Source organism: Coptis chinensis, chromosome 2 (assembly GCF_015680905.1).
Source record: "Coptis chinensis isolate HL-2020 chromosome 2, ASM1568090v1, whole genome shotgun sequence".
Classification (NCBI taxonomy): domain Eukaryota; kingdom Viridiplantae; phylum Streptophyta; class Magnoliopsida; order Ranunculales; family Ranunculaceae; genus Coptis; species Coptis chinensis.
In genome coordinates, this window is record NC_141457.1 from 19383361 (window position 1) to 19411061 (window position 27701).

At 40.9% G+C, this 27701-nt stretch overlaps 1 protein-coding gene across 7 annotated transcripts; it reads left to right on the forward strand.

Moving 5' to 3' along the window:
• The first annotated feature begins 15988 nt into the window (after positions 1–15988).
• Positions 15989–27321, forward strand: LOC147515249 (presequence protease 2, chloroplastic/mitochondrial-like). 7 transcript variants are annotated; one of them, XM_086586375.1, is made up of 8 exons: positions 15993–16163; positions 16258–16325; positions 21147–21400; positions 23254–23325; positions 24169–24243; positions 24320–24372; positions 24484–24555; positions 26875–27321. In XM_086586375.1, the coding sequence occupies exons 1-4, from the start codon at positions 16080–16082 to the stop codon at positions 23310–23312; spliced, it is 465 nt and encodes a 154-aa protein (XP_086442501.1). In that variant the 5' UTR covers positions 15993–16079; the 3' UTR covers positions 23313–23325; positions 24169–24243; positions 24320–24372; positions 24484–24555; positions 26875–27321. The 7 variants fall into 7 exon arrangements, 3 of the variants coding, with proteins under 3 accessions (XP_086442502.1, XP_086442501.1, XP_086442500.1); XR_015210025.1 differs by having other exon boundaries at positions 16023–16163; positions 21090–21400; XM_086586374.1 differs by lacking the exon at positions 24320–24372 and having other exon boundaries at positions 15994–16163.
• Positions 27322–27701: the final 380 nt, after the last annotated feature.

The following is a 27701-nucleotide window of genomic DNA, read 5'->3' on the forward strand; positions in this document are numbered from 1 at the left end:
TTGGATCTATTGAATAGTACAGAAAGCTAAAGTGCTTCTCTTTTGCTCTTTTCAAACTTTTGGTCTTATTTATCTTTGGAAACAGGAAATATCATGAAGGATGCAGGACCAGTGAGCATGACTTTCACAATTCCTATGTACAACGCATCAAAGCTTCAGGTATTACATCTCTGGTGTTATGATGTCTATCCGTATGAGTGTGTATGACTAAGTTTTTCATAATTCAAAAACTAAATGATGGAGCATCTTTTCTTTTTCTGGAGTTCATCTCTTTTTGTTCACCCTACTTAGTGTTTCCTTCCTTTGCTTACTACTGATCTCTGTAGTAGCGTCTCATTCCATTTTTGGCATAAGCACCTTCTCCAACCGGTGAATGTGGTTTTGTTTAGTGGCATAGTATCCGAACTCTATCTTCTATTCCCGTTAGGATACGTGTGCATCCAGCTAATAGAAAGGGCTGCCCTTAGCCTAGTATGGAGGGAAGGGAAAGAAACCGATGCAACTACTTCTTCAGCAGGGTTCTCCTTCCTCTGCAATAGATCGTTTCAATCCTACCATTTCTTTCACATTTCTTTCTTTTTTTCACTTAATATGTAATATTCTATTATATAGCATAATACCAATGAAGTAAGCAACCACAGCGATCGCTAAAGCTTTGACTCCCATCCTAACATTGATCTTACTCACATCCCTTATTAGATAGGGGCTTATAGCTTTAGTAAATTCTTCATGGCTGTCATTATTTGCTCATATCTTATTGTGAAATCTTCCGGTAAGATTTGAGTTCATTTTTTTTGTCAGATTCATGTATTTTAACACTGTCTTCATTCGTCTATTTGTAACTATGGATATTTCTTTCTTATACACCATTTCGATTGAAGCATGTTAGATTTGTATTGATTATTAGTTTTTCATAGGACTTATGACTCCGGTGGTGGCCAAACGATGGGTTTTTATTCTTTTTAATGAACCAATATGGTCTATTAAACATAATTGGTGTAAACAAATGGAAGAGAAAGCTTCACAACGTCATTCGTTGTTCAAGCTACAAAAAAAAGGTATTAATCATCCAAATTTGCCTAAAGCATTTTGTTGTATAAATTGTTTCAAAGAACTATCATAAAAATTAGGCAACTTATGTTAGATATAAATTATTCTGTTACATTGGATGGATTTAAAACATAGCTTTGATGAAAACTAACTCTTTCATGCATCATTTTCATTACTTTGTTGCTTTTTACTATTCCCCCTTTATGATTTTTTATTTATGACTTTGCAGCAGTTGGTTTTTTTGTAGTAGTATTACATGATGTATGGATAGTTAGAACAATATGGAGAAGGGGAAATTTGGAGGATATTAGCATAAGCGAGAGCTCTTTTATATTACACTGATTTTTGTGCCCTTTTGCTAAGTTTGGTCAGATGAATTTATTTGAATAATTTGAATGAGGAGTGTAGTTCATAACTTGCTTTTGTGCCTAGAACTGAGAAGCTCTATTGTAGGCATGTTAGATGTGAATGAGTTTATCATACTGTTTTGTAGGGGAATGTTTAATGTCTTTGAGATAGCTCTATGTTGTTACAAACTGCCCAAAGAGGCAAGGATCTGTCCATTTAATTGGTGTATTTTAATTAGACTTATTTCATTTTTATGTGTAAGAATCCTATAAAATTGTGGTGGCATGGTGATGCTATTAAGAGTGTAATGATATCAACCTAAAATATTTCCATTATTGTCATATATCCAGGGGATGAAGCTGCACGGTTGTAAGATGTTGGTCTCTATTCCAGGCGGATATTGTTGTTTTGCTAATCTTTGACATAAATTGGCTTTGTGGCATCACTTAGCTAAGATTTAGATCAAATACAGACGCATTTGTTAATGATTGATTTCTCTTTTTGCTAGAAAAGAATGTAGGTTTTTTTTCAAGTTTCGACAGCATAAACCTTCATTCAAGAATTTTAAGTTTTCATTGATGGGCTGGATACTCCATGCCATGATAAAGTTGAAACGATATTGGTTATCAAAAAAAAAAGTAGAAAGTAGAAACGATATTGAATATTGTACAACTTCAACTTTCAAGTGCTTTATTAATTGTTTTTTACTCTAATTGTTGGTTTAAAAATTAAAGAGACCCAAATTAACGGGCCTTAAATATAGGCCCAGACATGATGGGTTTAAAAATAGCAGGCCCGGCCACAGGTCAGGCTGCATGGCTAGTGATTACATTGTGATAGAGGTACTAAAAGTAGGGTTGTCAATGGGCCGGGACAAGCCCGAAGCCTAATTAAATCCGAACCAATAAGATAAGGACTTAAACTTTAAATTTAGCCCGAGAAGATTATTGGGCCAGGTCTGGACATACCTATGTCCGATCCGATAATGGCCCGGCCCGAAATCTATAATAGTTTTATGTGTTTTATATTTAATATTATTAATATATCTATTATATTTACTGAAAATTGACATAGAAAATTGGAAGCCATATTGGTTAGTATTGTGTTTGCCATACAAGAAATGTTTCGATTCTTGCTACTTACAAATTTGATTAAAATTTAAACAAAAATAACAGTTTCCATGTATTGCTAACGGACCTAGGCCTGACCCAAATCCGAACTTGCCCAATAAGACCTAGGTGTGTCCTATTCAGGTCCGGCCCGTTGATAGCCCTAACTAAAAGCCCCATAACTTTACGATATACCAAAGAGAAAATTGGCGAATTTCCAAGTTGTGAGTGTAAGAACTTTTATAAACTTTTTTTTTTTTTTTTTCAAACAATGGGCCATGCTCCCAACCCAATTAGCTAATTCATGATAAAAAAGGTAACAATATTACAGAGAAAAACTCAACCCCGCCATTCAACAAAAGTACTCCACGCACTACTCATGTGAGAGGACATTAGTTAAATAATTGGAGTATCGATCGATGTGTTGGAGGCATTCGAAGCATTGTCTAGTAAGCCAGTAATCAATATTCATCGGAGAATTCTTCAGCATTATCAGATAGATCATCATAGTCCAATCCTTCCAACCTTGTTGGCATAGTAGAACTTGTGCAGTCATCATCGTAGCTATATTTTGTTTCTTTCTGACCCAACAAAAAAGGTTCGTATAAAAAGAAAGGGTCTCAGAATTACGAGACAAATGATCTTCCCAGTCTACTTCAGATTCCATTTCTTGCATTGTAAAGCCATCTACGAAGCCATCACCCTCAACACGATACACTCCATAGGTGACATCATTAGCAACAATTAAATTATACTCTTGAGATGAAGTATCCCAGATTTTAGAGACCTTAAACGTCGAGTAATACAGGTTACAAAATCCAAGACGTCTAAAAGCGACAGCGAAAACCACACACAAGTAACCATTTCCCAAAGCACACACAAGTAACCATTTCCTAAAGCAAAGACCTTTGACTAACTCATACCTGCTCTCTACAAGAATTTTTAAACCTTGCACTGGTTTTTGAAACCAACAATTTGTAGACATGTTATATGCAAACCCATTGCCAGGATAATACACAAATAGTATACCATTAACAAGTGCAGTTCTCAAACAAGAATCCCATTTAGATGTGAATTGAAAAGAGAAAAAGAAGTAAGAAACTAGTCCCATACTCCCATATCCGGCCATCCAATACTCTCTATATATATCGGGTCAGTGACATACTATACTAACATACTATCTTGACATACCTAGCCAACCATCAAACAAAATCTAACGTCGGATGTGCTTCTAATACCCAAACAAATAATTAAAAAAAAGAGCAAAAACGACAATTTCTTTTCACAAACGAAAAACATTTTCTTCTTCATCATTCACGTAGCTTTTTCTTCTTTCTCGTTTTTTTCTCCACTAAAGAAAATACACCATAGAAAAACAAGAGTCGCATCGTTCTCCCTCACTCAACTTCTCTCTCTCAAATTTTTGTTCAGTTGAGATAGCATTAGTTCTCTCTCACTCAATCATCTTCATTAACATTTTTTTTTGTTAGACTGAGATCGCTCTATTGGAGGAGATGAAGATTAGATTTGAGGCTCTCTTTGTCAAAGATTAAAAAAAAAAAAAAAAAAAAAAAAAAAACTAACTAGGACTGTGAATTCAAAAATCATCCATTCCGCCCAATTTGCTTCTATTCTATGAAAAAATCACATTGAAGGACGACCAAATTTTCGACATTTTTTTTTAACTGTGTTTTTGTGAAAAATGATTTTAGTTAACATCAATTGTAAAAGTTAAATTTTTGTGAAGAACAAAGGAGTATTGCACTAAGGAAATTCCTAGTTGATAGTCCGGAGATTATGATGAGTGACGATAACTCATCTCTCCTGTAAATGCATGATTCAGCTTTTCTTTACATATACGGTTGAATGGGAACTGGAAATGGTTATTATTGGGACCAAGTTCGGCTTAGGAGCGAACTGCCTACGTATCTTGCTCTCGATTTGGAGGGGAGAGAAGAATCAGGTCTGGCGTAGTTCATAGGAGGGGTATTTATAAATGTTGAGAGTGAATCCTCGCCCTCCACGTGTAAAGTGTATCACAAACGTGGGGTCTCGATTAAGGAGGCGTGGGAGTACTGTCTTTATAGGTCTGCTGTGATGATGTGGATTGTTAGTCTGGGCAAGTAGCTTGCGGCAGTGGTCAGTAGCTGGTGGCAATGATTTGTACATGTGCATCTCTGTTCATGATTGCTTCTAGAAGATAAGCTGAGTTACGTTATAGCCTGGTTCGCGTGCTGGCGCGAATTGTTCTGGAACGTTCTCTTAGCTTGGGGATGCAATCTAATTCTATAGGTCGGTGTGGTATTTCCATCATGCTGAGTACGCACCTGATATTCTTGAAAGAGGATATCACTCCCTTACACAGCCCCCTCTCAGTAGGGCGTGTTGGTCATGGAAGCGGCTTGCTGAGAGAAAATGGTAGTGCGTGCGGAGCATGTTTAGAGTTGGAAATACCTGACGAGTTAAGGAGAACGACCTGTGTTATCCTGTGAGCTGGTGGGCGTGGATGTTTGACACGTGTTCATCACATGAGAGGATCTGAGCAGTTGCAGAGAAAACATGCCGCCTCGTTTTTTCGGGATTTGAAAAGACAGGACAACTTGTTGGAAGTCATGTGCGGTTAGGGCTAGGGTGTAATCATGGTGCCTTGGAAACTGGAGGGGCGGTTGTTCAAAGATTACGCTTGCGATTTTTGAAATATCACTTTGCTGCTTTGCCTTGTAGAAAATAAGTCAGTACCGCAACAACCTTCAGATTAGTTTTCTGCCATTGTTGAACTCCTGCTTCTTGCTTCGTGATTAATCTTTGCTCTAGAGTTGTTAGGACGTTTGCTTAGTTACTAGTGGCTAGAATCGTTAGGGCGAAAGAGAGATGTCTGACTCAGATGATACGCGATCTCATGAGGTTTGCGAAGTTTCTCTTGGTTGGGCTGATGAGGAGGAAGAGAAAGATGAGTCGGTGTGTTGGGTGAGTGAGGCTGGTGATGAAGATGAAGCAGTTGAGGAGGCTAGAAGTGGGGAAGATGAGGCTTGATCTGCATCTGTGGGTGCTGAAGTGAGCATTTCAGGTCGCTATGAGGGGTCGACGTCCAGCGGGCTGCCACCTAGGGCTAGGGGTGGGAATTTGGCCCTAACGACCCTAACCCGACCCTGACCGACCTGACCCTAAGCCCTATAAAGCCCTCACAACTAAAGCCTTCACAGAGTTTAGGGCAGGGCCGACTCGACCTTAAGGCCTTCTAGGGCAGGGCTAGGGCTAAGGTTCTGAAACATAGGCCCGACCCTAATTCAGCCCTAACCAAGCCCTAGTTATAGTTTCACGTTTTCACTATAAATACACGTACCATAATTGTCCAACTTTTTGTTAAATATTTTAAATTAAAATAACATTGTCCTTTGTAATTTATCACTTACACCCAAGGGTACTTTTAATAACTTGTCTTATATAATAAAAACTTGTCAACCTATCTAGCAGCCATGAAGAATAATGAGCACTAGCCTAATAAAAAATTAAGACTTTATTCCTTTGATCATCAAATCAAAGTCTAGAACTTATTATTCTCAATTTATTTTCCCACTTACTTCTTATAAATTATATTTTTATTCACATCCAAACCAAGTCTAGAACTAAAGACTTCCGTCCACACCATTAAAGCGAAATATAAAGTAGAAATTTGTAACACAGAAACCAAAAAAACAACATTTGTCTGCAAAATGGCATTTGTAAAACGAAGAAAATATATAGGCCCGACCCTAAAACCCGGCCCTAAAGCCTTTAAAGAGGGCTTAGGGTAGGGTCAGGGCTTGAGATTTAGACTTGTGACCCAGCCCGACCCGACCCTATGCTAACTTTAGGGCTGGGCCGACCCGGCCTTAATATCTAAAAGGCTTTTAAATGTTTAGGGCCGGGCTAGCCCGACCCGGCCCATTGCCCACCCCTACCTAGGGTTGTGGACAGACACGCTTTGAGGGCGTCCCCCTATTTAAGGAAAAAGTATGGGATAATCGTAAGCGGTCTGGAGATCCATGAGCCCGAACAGCATGCTCTAGTCTTTAGCAATAGGTATACCCCACCAAACTATGGGGTTATCATCTGTGAAGGGCAGCTGAGGGCGCATATGATGATACCGTTCTCTAAGATGGTTTGTGAGTTCTTGAACCGCTGTGGCAAAGCGCCTGTTCAGTTTGTGGGTGACACGTGGCGGTTGTTCAAGGTGTTTGACCTGCTGAACGCCAGTGGTGAATACCGAATAGAGGTCGCTGATATTATTGAGCATTACTCCCTAAAGCGATCTCGGTCGCTTAACTTTAGCTTGCAAACCCGAGCTAAGCTGTCGAGTGTCCTGGATGGTGTGAGTAACGAGTCTTGGGATAAAAGACCGTTTCTACTTATGGGAAACTACTGTGTGAGTGGGTTCAGTGTGGAAAATAAAATATGCGACTTTACTGGTGGGTACTAGTACGCTCTTTGAGAATATTGACCTTGCGTTAATTAAGCTGTACTGATATTGCTGTTTTGTTGTCTTTGCAAATATCCTCCTAGAAAAGGAGACGAGCCGAAAGGTGATTGAGAAGTTCGTTAGGTTGACTCGAGCTGAGAAACAAGCGAAGCTTCCGGAAGTCGCACATTTCTTTAAGGAACGGGGCGGACCTACGATTAGGGAGAAGAGGGAGGTGCAAAAGAGCAGGGCGTGGGGTAAGGTGAGCGGGAGAACGTCGAAAAAGCCTGTGATGGAAAAACGTCGGAGTGATCTGGTGACTAGGGAAGATAAGAACCGCGGTCGTACTAGGGTGAAGCGACCCGCCGGAGGTGCTGGTGCGTCTGGGTCGGGAGTTGGGCAGGGTCAAGAGGACTCTCCATTCGATTTGGAGGACTCTCTGTTTGAAATCCCTGAACCTCGCTTGTTGACGGGGAAGGGTAACGACCCAGAGTCTCGACCTTCCAAGGTTGCGAGGGTAGCTGAGAGCTTGAGACCACACTGGGGGGTGGTGAGGGGCGAACTGGGGGAAGGGAGGCTCGTAGCTTGAGAGCGAGACCAATGCCCGACTTCAACGTTCTGGGTGAGGATGCCCCAGAGGTCGCTCCGACCAGGGTTGTTAGAGATGCTCCTGGCAAGATGAAAGGGAAGGTTGGTATGAGAGAGACTGGTAAGGGGCACTCCAGTGCTGGGAAATATAAGCTGGAGCGCAACCTGATGTATGTAGATGAAGTAACTGGGAAGAAGTGTTATGTAAGGAGGTCGGACTGCAGCTACAAGTCTGCACCCATAGTTGCTTGTTTGCTGGAGAGTATGATGCTGGACGGTGATGACAGATAAGTACCGTGCGGCTACGGATGAGAAAGCTTGTTGCAGCGATGACTGATCTGCAAGAGAAGTTAGCGGAAGTCACCGAGTACGCCAAGCAATGTCAGGGGGTCGCACGCAGCTCAAGATGCGTATACCACGACCTGCGCTTAGTATGCCGAACTGGATGAGAAATACTTCTAGTTGAAAAAGGCACAAGGGGACCAGGGTACGGGTATGTGCGTTGTGCTGAGATCGGCAAGGCACCCTCCGTCGACCAGTGCTGCCCCAGAAGATAAACATGTTGTGGTTGCTCCTTGATGGTGATTTCTCATCTTGTTTTTGAAAAAAGTTTAAGTTGGATAACTGCTTTGTGTGTTCTCCTCTCTATGAGAGTTAAACAATAGAGTTGTGTTTTCAGGCTTGCCTGAACAGCTCGCCTTAGTTGATACTGAGAACTGGCTTCCACGGAAGTGGCAGTTTGTTAATTTTGCTCTCATTGTTCAAAGAACTGATCTGGATTTTCTGGGTAGACCCAGCAGATCGGTGGATTGGAACTGGTTTCTTGGCCTTGCCCGGGCAGTTCGATTGGTGAATGTATATGTAATGCCATGTTTTGCTTGCCTGCTTGTAGTTATTATTTTGTGTATGGCGCTTGTGGTACGCCTCTGAGATTTAGTTTAAGAAAGTGTTATGCTTGTGAAGTATTGCTCAGGAGAGCGACCTCCCTGAGCTGATCTTATAGGTATAGGTCCCTAACTAATGAGAATTAGGGAGGCCATGAGCCGGTAAGTTCCTGAGAGCATTCTGCTTGCGAAGAGCGTATTAAGCCGCTGGAGGCGTGTTACTCGTTGAGAGCGTTTGTAGCCCCTGAGGGCGTTCTGCTCACTGAGAGCGTTCTCACAGAGTTGATCCTAGAAGTATAGGTCCTCAACTGAGTGAGGTTTGGAGAGGCTATGAGCCTGTAAGCTCCTGAGAGCGTTCTGCTCGCGAAGAGCGTATTAAGCCACTGGAGGCGTGTTGCTCGCTAAGAGAGTTTGTAGCCCCGAGGGTATGCTTCGCTCATCGGAGGCGTTCTCCGTGAGTTGAGCCTAGAAGTATAGGTCTTCAACTGAGCGAGGTTTGGAGAGGCTATGAGCCTGTAAGCTCCTGAGAGCATTCTGCTCGCAAAGAGCGTATTAGGCCGCTAGAGGCGTGTTGCTCGCTAAGAGCGTTTGTTGCCCCTGAGGGCGTTCTGCTCACTGAGAGCGTTCTCACGAAGTTGAGCCTAGAAGTATAGGTTCTCAACTGAGCGAGGTTTGGAGAGGCTATGAGCCTGTAAGCTCCTGAGAGCGTTCTGCTCGCGAAGAGCGTATTAAGCCGCTGGAGGCGTGTTGCTCACTGAGAGCGTTTGTAGCCCCTGAGGGTGTTCTGCTCACTGAGAGCGTTCTCACGGAGTTGAGCCTAGAAGTATAGGTCCTCAACTGAGCGAGGTTTGGAGAGGCTATGAGCATGTAAGCTCCTGAGAGCGTTCTGCTCGCGAAGAGCGTATTAAGCCGCTGGAGGCGTGTTGCTCGCTGAGAGCGTTTGTAGCCCCTGAGGGCGTTCTCACGGAGTTGATCCTAGAAGGATTTAAATAGAGTGGTTGACAATACGAATGTAACTAAATTATCTGAATTGACAAAGATTAAGAACATGACTGTGTCCAAAACTGAATTTTTATTGATAAAATCTCTTTAACAAGTAAGTGTTCTAGGGTCGTGGAAGTGGTTTCCCCTCTTGTGTCTTGATCCAGTAAGCCCCATTGCCAACAACTCTGTCCACTATGTACGGTCATTCCCATGTTGCTGCTAGTTTGGAGTCATCCTGTGTCTTTTTCAGAACTAGATCACCAGGCTGGAAGGATCTAGGATGTACTCGTTTGTTGTAGGACCTCTTTAGAATCTGTTAATATGATGCCACTCTTATAGTTGCCAGGTCGTGGCGCTCCTCTAACAAATCAACCTCTCGGGCTAGGATTGAGTCATTATGTCCTGACTCGACAAGCTCGGATCTAGTTGTTGTGATTGTCAGTTCGGTGGGAATAACAGCTTCTATGCCATAACATAAGGAGAATGGTGATTCGCCTGTGCTGGAGCGAGCTGTGGTGCGATGAGCCCACAGAATGTTCTCTAGTTAGTTTGGCCATTGGCTCTTGTTCTTTTCAATCTTTTTCTTTAAGTTTTCTAATATGGCCTTATTGCTGGCCTCTGCTTGACCATTGTTTTGAGCGTACTGTGGAGTGGAGAATACGTGAACTATCTTCCACTTGGCCAAATATTCTTTGACCGTTTTGCCTTTGAACTGGGAACTATTGTCCATCACCAAGGTGTGTGGCAGACCAAATCTGGTGATAATGTGAGTCCAAATGAAATTTCTAACATGTGACTCCTTGACATGTGCCAAAGGAACTGCTTCGATCTACTTAGTGAAGTAATCGGTTGCAGTTAAAACGAAGCGGAACCCTATGCTTTTCTGTGGGATGAATGGTCCCATGATATCCATGCCCCACATGTGGAATGGCCAGGGACTTGCAATACTGATCAACTCGCGAGCCGGTTGGATGATGTTGTGGCCAAAGGTTTGGCATTTGATGCATTTGAGAACATATGTTTTGGCGTCGATCTGCATGCGAGGCCAAAAGTATCCTTAAGAGATTGCTTTGTGGGCCACGGAACGACCTCCAGCATGATTGCCGCATTCTTCTTCATGAATCTCAGCCAAAATCAATTGACCTTGAGTTGGACTTATGCACCTCAAGTGAGGTCCTCCAGCAGATTTTCTAAACAACTTGTTATTCAAAACACAATAGCGATGTGCTTGATATGGTATCTACCTGGCTTTGCTCTGTTCTGTTGGGAGTGTGCCCCTCTGAATGTACTCTATGATGGGCTGCATCCATGTCAGGCTTATCTGATCCTCAGAGAGTGGGCATAGGTCACTGACATCTAAGACGTGCTCTACTTGGTAGGCAGGTCGGTCAACTACTTTAATAAGGAGTTGTCTCGGGGCGCAGTTCGGTATTTGAGTAGCCAAGTAGGCTAAACTGTCTGCGTGGTGATTCTCGTCGCGCAAAAAGTGCTGCATGGTGGCCCTTTTGAAAGATAGAAGTAACCGATTAACAACTTTAAGGTATTTAGAAAGGTTACCTTCGTGGGTATTGTACTCTTTAGTAATTTGGCGAACGACCAGTTGCGAGTCACTAAAGACTTGAAGTTCTTGTACACCCAGCTGTAGCGCCATTCTAGGCCCCATAATTACTGCCTCGTACTCCGCTTCATTGTTGGAGGTCGCAAAGTCGATGCGAACTGATTTCTCCATTACTGCTCCGGTTGGCGATACTAACACGATGCCAACGTCACTTCCGCGGGGGTTGTTGGAACCATCTACAAAGAGGGACCAAACAGTCTTGTCGTTGTGCTTGGGGGGTAGGATGTCTGTCTCTGGCTCCCAATGTAGATCGTCCACAGGGAAGTCGGCAAGGAAATCAGCCACGACTTGTCCCTTCTGCGAGGTGCGTGGGACAAACTCGATGTGATGTTCACCGAGCTCTTCGGCCCAAACCGCCATGCGAGTTGTCTTGTTTTCCTTGTGAAGTATTTTCTTCAATGGGAGGTCGGTGAGTACTTTGATTGGGTGTGCCTGGAAATATGGCCTGAATTTCCTTGCAGAATATATAGTGCTAAAACTGCCCTTTCGATGTAAGAGTAGTTCTTTTCGGCTGGAGTTAGTGTCTTACTTGTAAAGTAGATTGGTTTCTCTGAGTTGTTGTCATCCTTGAATAGAACCGAACTAATAGCAAAGTCTGATATTGCTAGATAAATCCCCAGCGTTTCGCCGTCTGTTGGTTTGGCTAAGACGGGAGGTGTTATGAGATACTCTTTGAGAGTGGAGAAGGCCTGGTGACATTGATCGTTCTATAAGAACTGCTCGCCTTTTTTGAAGAGTTGTAGGAATGGTCGGCACTTGTCTGATGCCCTGGATATGAATCGGTTGAGTGCAGCAACCATGCCTGACAGCTTCTAAATCTGTTTCTTTGTCTGCGGGTCGGGCATATCCAAGAACGCTCGGAATTGATTTGGATTAGCTTTGATCCCACGCTGTGAGACCTGATAGCCCATAAATTTGCCGGAGGACGCTCCAAAAAGGCATTTTTCTAGGTTCAGCTTCATGCGAGTTCGGCGTAACCTAGAGAACGCTTGCTCGAGGTGAGTGAGGTGGTCACCTGGTTTTTTGCTCTTGACGACCATGTCATCAATATATACTTCCATGGTATCGCCTAACATGTCCTGGAACATGTCAGTTACCATTCGTTGATACGTCGCTCCAGCGTTCTTGAGGCTGAATGGGAGAACGTTGTAGCAATAAACCCCCTGTTTTGTAATGAAGGACATTTTCTCTTGATCTTCCTCAGCAAGTGGTATTTGGTTGTACCCACTATAGGCATCCATGAAGGAGAGTAGCTCGTGGCTGCAGATCTGGTCCACAAGCCGGTCGATCCTTGGTAACGGGAAGCTATCTTTGGGTGTTTCTTGGTTGACATTGGTGAAGTCAACGCAAAGGCGGACCGTGCCATTCTTTTTTGGAACAACCACTATGTTAGCAATCCAATCTGGGTAGTCGACCTTTCGGATGAACCCGACTTGCTTGAGTTTATCGACCTCATCATTGATTGCTTTTTGAAACCGTAGTGATAGTCTCCTAGGTCGCTGTCGAACTGGTTTGGCACTAGGGTTGACATTCAACTTATGGCAGACAACACTAGGATCTATACCTAGCACGTCAATATACGACCAAGCGAAAACATCTTTATTCATGGACAAAAAGTTTACAAGTTGGGCTTTGAGTGTGGGGTCGAGGTTAGCCCCTACATAGACGAACTTAGGGTCGTCTTCCGTTCCTAGATTCACTCGCTGCCTTTCTTCAGCTGGTGCCATAGCTTGTGTTGGGAGAGCATCCTCTGGGGGGTTGAGCTCTGTGGATGCGTTGTTGGTCTGATGAGTGATTGGAGTTGCTGCAGGAGTTGGGCGTTTTTACGTGGTTATGACCACGAGTGCAGGATGACTTCTGTGGTTATGACAACAGAAGCTAGAGTATGCTGCAGAAGCTATTTTGGTGGTATGGGATCTGGTGGGGGCGACCTCTGGGGTTTGAACAGGTGGAACACTGATTGCGGGAGCGATCTCTGGTGTCTTGACGAGTGAATTAGTGGCTGCCTTGGCGACTTTTGGGGTCTGTACAAATGGATAGGCCTTCTTGTTGGAGCCTCCAGCGCTCTGAGTTGGTGCGTTGCCTCTGACTTCAGCGACCAAGTCTTTGGCCATAATGTAGCTGGTGGGCTCATCTTTTATGCTGATTGGGGCGTCAACGGTCTTATTCGCTGAGAGGATTTGATTATAGTGATAGGCTTCGAGTTGATTGCTACGAAGCTCCATCATGCCCCGGGGGCCTGGAAAACGAAGGACTTGATGCAGTGTAGACGGTACGACCTGCATTTGATGAATCCAACGCCGGCGTTGTAGTACGACTTGATGTCCAAGACGCTAAAACGCGTATTGAAGCTGACTTTATCCTCTCTTGATCCCACTAAAATTGGGAGTATAATGTCACCGATTGGGTCGGCTCTGGAGTCATTGAACCTATAAAGAGGAGCGATAGGATCTATGAAGACTGACTTGGGTAGGTTCATCTCCTGAATTGTGTGGTAGAACAAAATGTCGCATGAGCTGCCAAGGTCTATCGGGGCCGCTTTAATCGTCGGTCGCTGATCTTGGCGTGGGCGACAATTTATCGTTGTGAGGGAGGCAGACCTTGGTGAGGTCAGCCTCTGTGAAGGTGATAGCCCCTGAATGGCGACCCGAATGTCGCGGGGCGTGTGCTGCTTGTGAAGAAAAATGATAGACTTCTTGAAGAGCACCGACACACCTTCGTTTCTCTCTGGAAGAAGTAACAGAATCATCTGGGAAAGTGATCATATAGATGGTTCTGCCGTTGTCACGATCTGACGAGTGCGGGCGGCGATCATGATGAGAACAGTTGATGGGGCGTCCTCTGCTGCGGGAGCGAGCTTGGATGCTTTGGCGTTCCTGGCGGGGTGGAGATCTGCTACGCACTCGGTGGGCCATAAGCTTGTGGCGCAAGTCGCTGTCAGGAATGTTGGTGTACTGTTTTATCTGTCCGACTTCAATGAGATCTTGGAGATAATGTTTGAGCCCCCAGCAAACGTCGGTCTAGTGACATTTTGCTTTGTGGAATGCGCAGTAGGGCATGTCAAGTCGGTCTGCGGGTTGCCGTATGTTAGGCTGGAAGTATGAGGCTCGCTTGATCTTTTCGGTATGATAGATGGGAGCGGCGACAAACGAACTCTCTGTTGTTATCCAAGCGGTTGCCTGATTTGGGTGCTTGCGACTTGGACCGTTTTTTGGCAGGTGGAGTGTCGTCAGAGATCGTCGTGACTTCTTGGTCGTCTGATAGACTGTGGTGTCGCAAACCTTCTTGCTGCTTAATATATTTGTCGACCCGAGCATACAACTCTGACAGGGTTTCTGGACGCGACCTCATTAGCGACCTGGAGAGGTTTGTGTTACGCACCCGACAGGCGTTGGAGAATGCCAGTGTGGCAAAAGACTCTTTGAGGTCACTCTCCATGCATAACAGTTTGGCTTTGAACCGACCTAGGAACTGGAAAATGCTTTCATCCTCTCCAAATGATAATTGGAAGAGTGAATCCAGATCTGCTTTTTTACGTCTGTTGTGCACGTACTGGTTGACAAACAGATTAGTGAACTGCTCGAAAGTCTTGATCGAATCTGACTCGAGTGAAAAGAACCAATCAAGTGGGCCATCTTTGAGGCTGGGGGGAAAGAGCCGACAGTGAAGATGATCAAACTCCGGGGAGCTGTAAAGGGCCAGGCTTTGAATGTAGCAGGCTACATGTTGACCGGGGCATGTGCTGCCATCGTACATTGGGAAACGCGGCTGGACAAAATCTTGAGGAGAGGGTTTACTGAGTACCTCTGTGGTGAACGGGGAAGCGCGGTATGTCTTGAACATTTTCTGAACGATCTGGGATGCGTCTTTGTGTACTGCGCTCTGGTCAATCCGTTGCGACAACTCATTAATCTGCTGATTAACTTCGTTGATGCCGTTCTCAGCGACGTTACCAGGTGGCTGTTGTTGAGCGTCAACTTGTGCACGAAGAGCAGCATTTTCTTGCCTGAGCAAGGAAATGCTCTCATTGGTTAAGCCTAGCTGGTTTGTGAGGCCTTGAACTTGAGCTTCGAGGCTTGCCATGTTTTGTGGGCTTGAGATATTTGGTTTTTGGTGTTTGGTTCTTTTGGTTTGTGTGAATATGGTGTCTCAAGTAATCGAGACCACAGACGGCGCCAATGTAAATGCATGATTCAGCTTTACTTTACATATACGGTTGAATGGGAACTGGAAAAGGTTATTATTGGGACCAAGTTCGGCTTAGGAGCGAACTGCCTACGTATCTTGCTCTCGATTCTAAGGGGAGAGAAGAATCAGGTCTGGCATAGTTCATAGGAGGGGTATTTATAGATGTTGAGAGTGAATCCTCGCCCACCACGTGTAAAGTGTATCACAAACATAGGGTCTCGATTAAGGAGGCGTGCGAGTACTGTCTTTATAGGTCTGCTGTGATGATGTGGATTGTTAGTCTGGGCAAGTAGCTTGCGACAGTGGTCAGTAATTGGTGGCAGTGATTTGTACATGTGCATCTCTGTTCATGATTGCTTCTAGAAGATAAGCTGAGTCACGTTATAGTCTAGTTCGCGTGCTAGCGCGAATTATTCTGGAACGTTCTCTTAGCTTGGGGATGCGATCTGATTCTACAGGTCGGTGTGGTATTTCCATCATGCTAAGTGGCTGATATTCTTGAAGGAGGATATCACTCCCTTACATCTCCCTAATATAGTGAATAAGGATTTTCCGGCAGAACCAAAAGAGAACATAGATCCAAATGTAACTTCTCCCCGGCATAACTATTAGCTCGGTGTTTGACCACTTGTCCATTTTATTTGGTGTGTCTGGAAACATAATAAAATATGGAAACGTAATTAGGAGCACCCGACTAATGGACTAATGGTTTGACCATAAGTTAATTTTTCTCGGCCCGTAATTAGGAGCACCCGACTCATGGTTTGACCATAAGTTGAATTTCTATTTGGCATATCTTGTGTTACCCCGTCACATAGAGGCGGAAGGATTAGGGCCCGTTACCTGGCCCAAATCAGATAACGACTTTAACGATGTACCAACATTTCTTTTCTAGTCTGAGCTCCAAATCCGTGTCGAAAGTCGAATGGAAGAAACTCTTTGCCCTCAACTACGCTGTAAGATTTTATTATGTTAATAATTCCCATATAAATGCCTCTGTGTTTTCTTTTCTTTTTCAGTGTTAATTAATTTGGTCATTTTGTTTTGTAGGGATGTTTAGTTGTTATAATGATCTTTCCTCTCATAATAATGATGCTTGATTCCAAATGCTCTGGAAGGTAAATGTCAACCTTCTTTTTGTTTCTCTCTAAAGTTTGTTTCTTTATACTTATATATTGTGTTTTACTAATAATAATTTTGTGTTGAAAATAGATATTTGTGTTCATAGGTAGAAACAAAGTTTAATAAAAAACATAAATATGAGGGATTACATAAATATAGGTATCATATAGAATAGGGCTTTTTTTATTTAACCCCCCAAAATTTTGTACCCTCTTTTGATATTTTGTATATTGACAAATTTGCCACTAAGTCAAATTTGTAAAAGCCACCCATTTTTAACATTCAAATTTGTAAAAACCCCTCATTCAAAATTTTCCCATTTTGCAATCTCCATTTCATTCTCCGCTTCTAGTTCACTCACCTCCACCACCAATACATTCCCCTCCACCTCCAGTCCACTCACCGCCACCCACCCCCAGTATATTCACCTCCACCTCCAAAACCACCATCACGTGCCATCCAAAACATAAATGAAATCATCGAAGAAGAAGAGGAAGAAAATGAAGACGACGAATACAGTGACTCCAGTTTATGCTCATCCCAACCCGACCCGACTTTAAAACACGGAGGAGGCCCATCTTCTTTGAATTGTTAGATCAACCCCAACACTTTTGTATCCCTTACACCTTGAACACGGTCCTGAAAACTCCGCTGATCGGACTCTAACAATGCTTGAAGCTTACGTTTCGAGAATACTTTTGTACCCAGTTTATCATTCGGAGAACGAAGAATTAGGTCAGTCTGCATACCCCAGACAAGCTGCCCATTCAAAACAACAGTTTGAAGCAATAAAAGGTCACGTAAGACGTTGAAATGAATGGCGTTTCGAGGTGGGAAAGAACCAGTTTCTTTAGCACAAGAACGTTGGTAAGCTAAAACCCACAAGTCAAATTTCTTGAGAAAGCTAGTAAGGTTTGAGAATGGTTTGGTTATAGAGTCTGAGAAGGTTTTGAACCAAAGGTCTGAACATACTTGTATTGGGTCTTCATTCATTAGAGAATGTGGGTCTTTTTGTTTTCCGTCTTGGTTGTTTTGAGGTTGTGATTGTTCTAGGGAGGTTTGTGAGTGGAGTTGAGGTGGAAGTGGATGTTGTGAAGTGAATGTAGTGAAGGTTTTGAGTATAAGGGAATTGGAGGGAAAGCGTTTGATGAATTTCCTCAATGACATGTTTGTGAAGTTCAGTGAGAAGTGGACCAACGTCTTATTAGTTTTCACCTTTCCTCAATGGCATGTTTCTTAGGGTTGATCCCAAACCACCATCACGTGCTGCCATGTGCCATCCAAAACATAAATGAAATCATTGAAGAAGAAGAAGAAGAAGAAATGAAGAGGAAGAATGTACTGGTGGGGGTGGAGAGTGTACTAGGGTGTACTGTTGGTGGGGGTGAGTGAATTGGAGGTTGAGAAATTACTGGTGTTGGGGTGAGTGAACTGGAGGTGGGAGAGAATATACTGGTTGTGGTGGTGGTGGTGAGTGGACTAGAGGTGGAGATGAATATACTAGAGGTGGGTGGCGGTGAGTGGACTGGAGGTGGATGAGAATATACTGGTGGTGGAGGTGAGTGAACTGGAGGCGGAGAATAAAATGGAGATTATAGAATGGGGAAAATTTGCATGGGGGGTTTTTACAAATTTGAATGTTAAAAATTGGGGGCTTTTACAAATTTGAATTTGGGGAAAAATTTGACTGAGGGGCAAATTTGTCAATATATAAAATATCAAGGTATGTTACATAGAAAATTGACGGAGTGGGGGGACAATCACTAATGATTTCAAAAATGGGGGGTTTTCACAAAAGAGGGTACAAACTTTGAGGGGTTAAATAAAAAAAGCCCTTTAGAATATTTAAGTCACCTACTATTTTAGCTTTGTTAGGTCCATGGCTAAGAGGATTTATCATCATAAAAGTGGCCAAAGTGATAAATTCATTCCCTGGGTTCCCCTTGGTGTCCATTGTGATTTATGAGTTCTTCAATGTGTATTAGTAATGATTATGCAATGCAATATTTGCAATGTAGTACTTAATTTGATGTCATTTATATTCTATTCTCTGTTCATGCTACTGTCTGCTGAAAAATTGTTCAGGTTATGTATCGGTTCTGGTGTCGTAATTGTTTGGTTTTGGTGTGAAATTTTTGAAAGTGATAGCTTTGGTTCATGTCAGTGTTTTACCTAAAGCAGCCCGAACCCAACCATGACCACCACTAGTGCCTGTGGCATTGTTTTTTGGCCCATATTGATTTTTGGCCCACTAGTGCCTTAGCATTGCACCAATTAAAACTGAATTAAAAGTTCTAAAAACCAACTTAATGTTCTCTATGACTGGTCACCATGCCCATTCAAATATGCCTCTTCTGAATTCAAAATCATGGTGATCTGTTTTGCATCCCCTATTAAGATACTAGTTAATGCCCGTGCCAATCGGCACTCAAAACACATTGCGTTTAAATAACTCTCCAAAAGACCATCTCCATGGTAGCAGTGGATCGATGCTATAACCATTTCTAGCAATTTTATATTTCATAATCATTTCATGCGTAAACTAAAGTGAGGTTATGGCAATCCTATGCATTTCATTTCTCACAAACCAACTGATTACACATACCCCTTACATTTTGATAATTCAACACATAGAATAAGGAACAAATAAGGGGAGAGAGACTTGAATTAAAAGCATCTCCGTCCCTGTTAAAAATCGAATCCTAAAACCCCAAATTTCTTAAAATATAGGATTCGATTTCTAACACCTTCGTATTTAGGAATCTAATGTATTTCACCGATATTTTGAATATTTAGCTCAAGTCCGTTTAAGGATGTTCTTCAGATAGTCGGGCTACCTTGACAGCTTAAATTGACATCCTATCTTAACAGCTCACCACATCCATTAGATTCCAGCCCGCCTAGAGAGGAAGGGTAACTTGGTCATTTTAGTTTAAATCCAAAAACCACCGGACTCCTCCTCCTTCCTCTCTTCATCTCTCCCAACAAAACCCAACCAGACTATTTCGTCATGGGTTTAATTTTTACGTGTCTCGTGTTTGTCAATTGGTAAATTGTCAATTCTTTTCAACTATATGATTTAGAAAAGTGCCTGTACAAATAAGGAAATACTATAGAATGACAACTTTTGTTTCTTCTGTGTACGCAATACTTTCCATTAGACTTAGATGCTTGTTTCGTGGTCACTCTCCAAAAAAATCGGAAGCGATCCAACCCAAAAAAATCGGAAGCAATCCAACCCAAAAAAATAAGTAAAGTTTGTGATATAGTGAGTCGAACCTGCGACCCAGATGGAAACAAAAGCCGTTCTCATTAGTGCCAAATTCTAACAATTCAAATTAGGGTACAGTAGTCGTTAGATTTTTCTCAAACAGATCTAAACCGTCCTTTGCGTATTATTTTGTCTTTTAGTGAGAAAAAAAACCCTATCTTATTAGATAGATTAGTCCTAGGCTGCTGCTGCGCTATGTTCTCCTGCAAGTAGTTTTGCCTGTGCCTTTTTCTTAGTGAAGGGACACCATACAGTAGTTCCTTTCACCCACCTAGATGGCGGCGCCTTGGGAGAGTCCACTTATTATATCCTTTAGTGTTGGACACCTTTTGTATTTCTTCATCTAATATTATGTTTTTTTTTTTCTGTTTATTTTGTATATCCTTATTTTTCTGCTTATTTTTACTAAAATTTGATGCTAATGTATCTATAATTAAACAAATACCTTACTTTGGACTGTCGGGGTTTTTCTGCCTCTTTGGCAGTACCAACCTTAGCAACCAAAACGCAGACCACAAGCAAGAGCGAGAGCGTGGATGTCAAAGCGCCCAACCAATAATATTTACAATATTACGAGCGTCTTCACAGTATCTATTTAAGTCAATTTAGTATTATTATTATTTTAAATTTCATAGAGAATACGTAGGCTATTTGAATATACAAAGTATACAATTTGAAATTAGTAAATATAAAATTAAATATGAGAATTATTCTCACAATTTTATTTTTGCGTAGCGTCTAGCATATGTATACAGCTAAAGTTGAAGTAAGGTCAGCAATATGAGAAACAAAAGTATCGTGTGGCAATGCATTGATTTTGTAGCAAATAGGTGTATAGGACGGACCCACAGAGTGACTTCACCCTTTTTTATTGTCCTACTTTTTGTCATTATGTGTAGGTACAACCTTAAAGTACCACAACTGACCGCCTTTCCTACTTGAATTTCTAGACACGCTTGCCAATGTAGTCAGGACACGCTTTACATTTTGTCAGTTTGCGTTTTATGCAAGCTTTCGCTCTCAAAGCGCCAAACCGCGACTTTAAAGCGTGAGCGTTGAGAATGAGTGACGCTTTAGGTTGCTAAGGTACCAACAGAGGATTTTGCATTCTTCTAACCCAGTATTTCCTTTTCTCTATCTTGCTTCCGATGCTAGCAATAGTAAAAAGATGAGGGTTTAACATAGCAGGAAAACTTAACTAGGAAAACCAGCTTAATGTGAGTAAGATGTAGAAACCTATGAGCGAAGTCTAACTCGGTTTTCACATAAGTAGATAAAGAGACCATTCATAAATGCTATAAGCAAAGAAGAAGAAAGAGAAAACTCCACTGGTATTAGACGTTGATGGATTAGAAAATATCATTACTCAAAATGTTTGACTAGTTTTTACTTCTGAGCCACAAAACATTATGCTGAAAGTAGTTGTTCGGTTTTGGATCACTGTTGGTGTATATTTTTCATTCTTTCTCATGTATTATTATTTCACAAGTTAACTATGCAGGTAAATCCGGTAACATATATGAGACAGAGTATCGATTTAATGCAGTGCATTAGTCATTTCAAGACACCTCAAGGATGCATGGTTGCTAAAAAATGTCAGGTCCATTGGAGGTGCCTATGGTGTGACATGCAATTTCAACCTATACAACAACTTATTCTCATACCTCTTGTCCTATGACCCCATCTTGATTAGAATGTTGGACGTTTTTTATGGATCTCTAAGCTTCTTGCTTAAGAATGAGGTGGATGCCGACTCTCTTACAGAACCAACTTCAGCATCCTACGTTAAGGTTTTGGAAGGTAAGTGGCTGCATCGCTCTTTGTACAGGGTATAAGTTAGTTATAATTTCTTAATTCTTAGTTGTTTTGTTGCTACTTTTATTCCCTTAAAATAATATTCTTCAACAAGAAAAAGTTTTGGATGCCTTCTGACTTGGTATGTTTTCAATACTAGTAGTGTGCATGATAGAAATCACATACAGAGATATTCAGTAATGAGAAAAAGTTCGTAACAAAAGAATTAAGTAATATTTGGAGAATCAGTTGACTATTCCATTTTAAAAGGCAAATCTAATACTTATAGATGGGGGTGTAAAGTTTACATCCCCAGCGGCTAAAAAAACTCTTTCTAATGGGGATTGTATACCGTAGTTAATAAGCTAGTAGTTATAGATGGGGTGGGGAATTCCCCATCCGGCTATTAGTTAATAAAAACCTGGAGTGTCACGTTTGGAGAAAAATCATTTCGGACATCACTTAAAATTCCATCACTCGCTGCACTCCACTCTATCTCTCTCTCACACCTTTAAACCAATACGACAATTTATCCCAATTCACTTTCCTAACTGAAAACAAAAAGAAACAAAAAATGCTCATCTCAAAACTCATTTACATGTGAACAGTATGAGAAAAACACACTAAAAAAAAGCTTCATTCTTCACTTCACACTCATCAATGGCAGAAACAGTAGAACAACCAAAAGAAGTAGTAACTGAACCAGAGAACAAAAAGAAGCAAAAAGAAAACAGTTTACCATTTTACAAACTATTCTCATTTGCAAACAAATAAGTATGATTACTTACTAATGCTTTGCTAGACGCATTGGTGCTATTATTCATATGGTTCAGCTATGCGAGTGTCTTTTCTTCTTTTTGGTGAACTGGTTAATGGGTACCGATTTGGTAAAAACCAATCTGATTTAATTAAAATGACTCATCAAGTTTCCAAGGGTTGTTGGTATTCTTCTTCTTTTTGTCATCTTTTTTTTTCCATTATATTGATTGACTTCATCTCTTTTCTTTTACTGGAGTGTTTCTGCTCTTTTTTTCTTTTTCTCAATGAAACGTTACTTTAATCAACGTCCCTCCTCTAATAAATGTGGAATGACACTCAAACTAACGTGGAAAAGGTGGAACACCATTTTAAGTGGCGTTTCAATTCAATTTTCTCTTAGACGACACTTAAACCGACGTCCGTGTTTTAGAGTATACACTGTTCTTATTTTTCCCATTGGAGACTATCTAATGTGTATATTTTCGTTGAATATATGAGAGTGTAGTGGGGTGGGGGTGGGGGGTGGCACCCATGTGGAGCCTATGACGAAGTGGAAAATTATACTCCCCATTGGAGATGCCTTTAGTAGTGACCGAGTACCGATTTAACTGCGTATTCCCCATATATATTTGTTACCCCATCTATTTTATTTGCGTTATTTGTTTTATTAGTTTAAACCCACCATGTATCACTCACAACACCGACACCAACACTATCACATACAAATTGGACACGAAAAAATGTTGTTCATTTATGAGTGTCTCCATTGTTTGAAACAAATGCTCGAGTCCCTCAACTTTGAGAGCAAAATCGTACCGAGGGTATATCCTATGCAAGACGCTTATGCTCCTATGTACTGATAGGCTATAGCATCAGGCAAACTGCGGCTATAATTTGACTGTCAGACTCTCGTGAACTATGACCCCCAAAATTGTGGCTGTGTCCCTCATTTCTTCACAAACTCCTACAATCCACACTGTACTTCTCATTTTCTGTTCATATGAACACTGACAGTAAAAAGTTATAATGGTAGCTATTCCTCATTTGTTCCCATGTGAACTGTAATATTTTGATCTTGACTAATGTTTTTCTATTTGCAGTTTCAGACGACACTTGTTGGGCTTTACTGGGGATGATCAAGCAAAAACCCGCAAAGTGATTCTTTCAACCAGGTAAAAGTATATTTAATCACAAAACGATATATGATACCATAGATAATCTTTTGTTCTCAACAATTGACGTTGAGAGTGCTCGTTGAAAATCTTGACATTATTTTTTGGCTTTCTGCTACGGTCTTTCTTTCGTTCTTTATGCTCCTTCCTCTCTTGACCCTTCGTTCTTCTTCCTACATAAAATGTAAAACTAGGGTTTATAGGAGTTAAGTAGTATAAAGAATACTGACTTCTTCAACCGTAACTTTTCCGACTAGAGATTCTATCAACATATATGGACTTATGAGATGGTTTGGCGTGTATATTCACTGGTCTCTGCATGTGTAGACTTGGCCATAATAGTTAACACATTGTAAGTGTTGAACATTGCTGACCTTGGTATTTTGCAAAGTTCGTAGGTAAGTGAAACTGGTAGCAACACATTCGCTTTAATGATGCAAGATGGCTTAAATAATATTCTCAAAATATATACTAACATATGAAGTGTGGTCAAAGGATCTACGTATTGTACAAAATGTTGTCGTGTCGGATTGAAATACAGGTCTTGGGAAACCTTGTATTAAGAAAATAGAGTCATGGAGGCCCAAAATCCTTTCACTACCTTAAAATACTGGTAAATATTGCGATATGCAGTGATATATACATGCATTTTGTACTGTCCACGGGTGAAATGATCACTTCCCCCAGTTAAAATTTCACCAAAATTCCCTCCCTCCCTCCTAAAAAACAAATCTTCCCATCTCCACCACGTCACCAAATTTTCATAAATTTTCATGAACTTGTTGGTGAAACTTGAAGTTTGTAGAGCTTGAACTCTAAAGTAGTTGGATTGGTTTCTTCCAGGTCTAAATGTGGTAGTGCATGCTAAAATTGAGGAGAGATTTGAGAAGCTACCAATCATGAGAAAACTTGAAAATGGTTTGTATCCGTTTTCACTTTTCATTTTCATATGATTTTCATTTATATTTTTTAGAAAATCAAACATAAATTGCAGTTTCCCAAAGTCTAGATGCAGGGACTGTTTTAATCGCTCCAAAACTTGCTGATGTAAGAACTGAGGAAAAGAAATAATAAAGTTTGGGTATTTTTATTAGTAGATATTTTATTAGGACTATAATTTTAAGATTTTATGTGACGTTTTTCATTTCAACTTGTCAGGCCATTAGTTTTGGGGTGTTTGTTATAAAGATCTTCCCTCTCACAAAGAAGGTGTTTCAGGTGATATAGAAGGTAATTCTCATCCTAGTTGCTTCTTGCTTAACATCATTTTTCACATTAAAATGTAGCTCAACAAAACGGGAATACCAATATGCTTAAGCAAAAACAAATTTTGTTTGCGTCAGAAAAAAACATTTGTCATGTTGAGTGGGCTTTTAGAGCTAGTTTTTAGAAAGAGCACTCTAGTGAGCTAATGTCATGCTAATTAATTTGTTTGGACCTGATTTTATAGGGATGTCCATTTGACTGTAAGTACCAAAGATTTATTCTTCAATGGATCCAAGGCTGATGCATTGCTCTAGCTATAAGGTTTTCCTCAATTGAAATGCAATGTGCCATTATGTAGCCTTTTGATGAAACTTATTGGCGGAAGCTTCAACAAAGGTTAAAAATCAATAAAGTTTAATGAAAGACGTACCTTAAACTAAAAACTAAGGGTTTGAACCTTCAATAAGAACAATTTTCTTTAAATTAATATTCAATAAAAAGCCAATCTAACAATGAAGGCCTAGATGCCTTTATATAACATTCCTTGTTCCTAGTTCTAAAAGGAAAGCAAAATAGAAACTACTAAATAACCTAGTAACCTAGTTCAAATACAAATAGGAAACTCTAATATTTATATAGGAGATGGTTATATGAACTCCACTGAGAGTGACTCCAAAGTTACTCCATCACTAAATACAATGAATTAGAAGCTGATTTTTGGTGGGGATGTTCTCTACACAATATAGATCATCATCACAAAAAATTAGTTCATTTAAAGATGTACAACCTCGTCAAAAATTGTTTAGAATGTTATGAAATTATCCAACGGTCCAGATTTTTTTAATTTCTTAACAACTTTTGACAAGGTTAAACATATTCAATTGAGCTGATTTTTTGTAGGGGTGTTCTCCATCATGTGATGTATTATCTCCACAAAAAATTAGCTCTTAATTCATCTTGTAAGTCCACTTTTAGGAGTGGAATAACTTTGAAGTCACTATAAGGTGGAGTAACTTTGAAGTCACTATAGGTGTCTTTCTTACCTAGTGTTCGAGGTTTGAAATTGGAAGACCTCATTTTTAGATAGGAGTCTGTGATTGAGGGATAGCATTTATATGTATTTCTAGTAGTGTAAATCTCTCAAACTACATCTTCATTATTATTAATATAAAATATTCTTTTGCTGATAAAAAAATAAATAAAATAAGGTAGAGTTCATATAACCATTCCCTATATATATATGCCAACACTAACCATGGCTACACCATCCAAGACATTGCTGGTGTCTTCAGCATGCACTCACCCATGACACTACAGATGCCTTCAGCACCCTTCACTTAAAACTTGCATTTCCATTTTGTGAAACGTAACTGGCTGTATTTCAGCACCATCGTATTGAAAACAATATTAGATACTTTCCGAAATTCCCTTGGTCATTATTTACTTTTACTTTAATGCCTAGTGTTTAACCAATATATATATGAGTAGAGCCTTGTTTGTTGGGCATCGTTACATGCCAGGGAGATCATGTGATGGCACTTAATCTGGGTGAGCCACATTAAAAGTTATAACAAATATAGAAAGATGTACAGCCTCTTGGAAGTGAGGAATGTAAGCTATATTGATTTCACAGTGCACACACATTTGAATCGGCAAGTAAAATAAGAATAAACAGTTCTGTTTGTTGCAAGCACGTGGGCACGAGGCCAATTTTGACTGTATATTCGTATAGGCTGCAACCTTATTAGTTTTCTAGATCTACCAGATTGATATTTTTGCAAAGCCTTTGTCTATGTTGCTGTTCAAAAACACAAGTTAGTTAATATATATTTATGGATGAACACGACAAAGGAATATGAAAGTGGGTGATTGGAAGGATATGAAGCTCTCAGATACTGGACAAGAAATTTGACCTAGACTCGACTGAGAATGTCGTCTTGTTCTTTCATGTTCCAGTCTGGTTATCAGGAAATTTCTCTGTTGCGTCGCATCACAAACTAGTTGTGAGTATCCCCCTGCAATTCAGTGAATTTGCAGTGTCATGAGCACAAGTCCTTATACATGGCATGCATTCTAGAACCATTCAGTCAGATGGATGTATCCTGAGGCTCAAGGCTTTAGCTAACTGAATGGACGGAAAAGTTTGACTGAATTTCCAAACATGTATTCTTGCTAGCATCCTTTAACCAACTGTATTTTTTTTCTTACCACTTCATTTGCCTCAAAACTTGACCTAGTGTTCTCATTATTCTCAACACTATTTTACAAGATATGGAGCTCTGAAAGGACATCTGCTGCCTAGTGGAAAACTCTAACCACTTTCTTTTTCATATTTTTTTTCAGGTCGTGGAATCAATCTCCTTCTGGCACTGCTCACCTTAGTCTCTATAAAAATGATAAAAAAGGAAGGCAAGCTTACTTCTTATTCCCGTGGTTGATCTCTTCCATCTCTGCCCCGCTTCCAGAGTTCTTTCTGCATCCAGCTGGGAGAAAGCGAGTAACCTTTGTGGAATAAGTACTGTTGTCAATAAATTCGGGGAAAGCTTTTTGATAGGGGTGTCAGGAAATTCCGATGGCGCACCGAATATGTTGCAAATTTATTGACGATGATGAGGTTGTGGGTGGCCTGATAATGGGTTGAGTTTTGCAAGATAATGAGGTTGTGGGTGACCTGAATATGGGTCACGTTTTGCAAGTTAAGAGCACAAACAATCTTGTTTTACAAAAGTGATCGTGTTGGTATCACGTAGTTACAAAATGCAATTCAATTGCAGTCTTTTATGTTTTTAACTCATCGATATCAAAGAGAGGGCATTCCAATCAAAATTTCTTCCCCAGCCTTGCCTGTTAACCGTACTATGCCCACATTGCCTACATTACTTAAGCCTACATTGCCTACATTACCTCCTATGCCTGCAATTCTAGCTTTCCCAAAACCCACATTCCCTACAATGCGCACCTTCTCGACTATTGCAACCAAGCTTAACAAGTTTTAACAACCAAGCTTTAACAAGTTTATTGACCGCTAGATCTTATCTGTAGCCCTGTAGGCAACCAGCTAGTGAGGGTTCGGTGTTGAACAAAATCCATTAAATTATGCAACGACGAAACGGTGTTTTATTCTTTTCGTTTTTTCGATAGGAGGAAAACAGTGTTCTATTCGTTATTAG

Bases quoted from the DNA above. Each gene is read 5' to 3' on its own strand.
- LOC147515249 (XM_086586376.1), top strand. From the start codon at position 16,080: ATGTACCAACATTTCTTTTCTAGTCTGAGCTCCAAATCCGTGTCGAAA. The intron at 16,326-21,146 runs GTAAATGTCAAC...GATTTAATGCAG, and splicing joins GATTCCAAATGCTCTGGAAG to TGCATTAGTCATTTCAAGAC. The intron at 21,401-23,253 runs GTAAGTGGCTGC...TTCTATTTGCAG, and splicing joins CTACGTTAAGGTTTTGGAAG to TTTCAGACGACACTTGTTGG.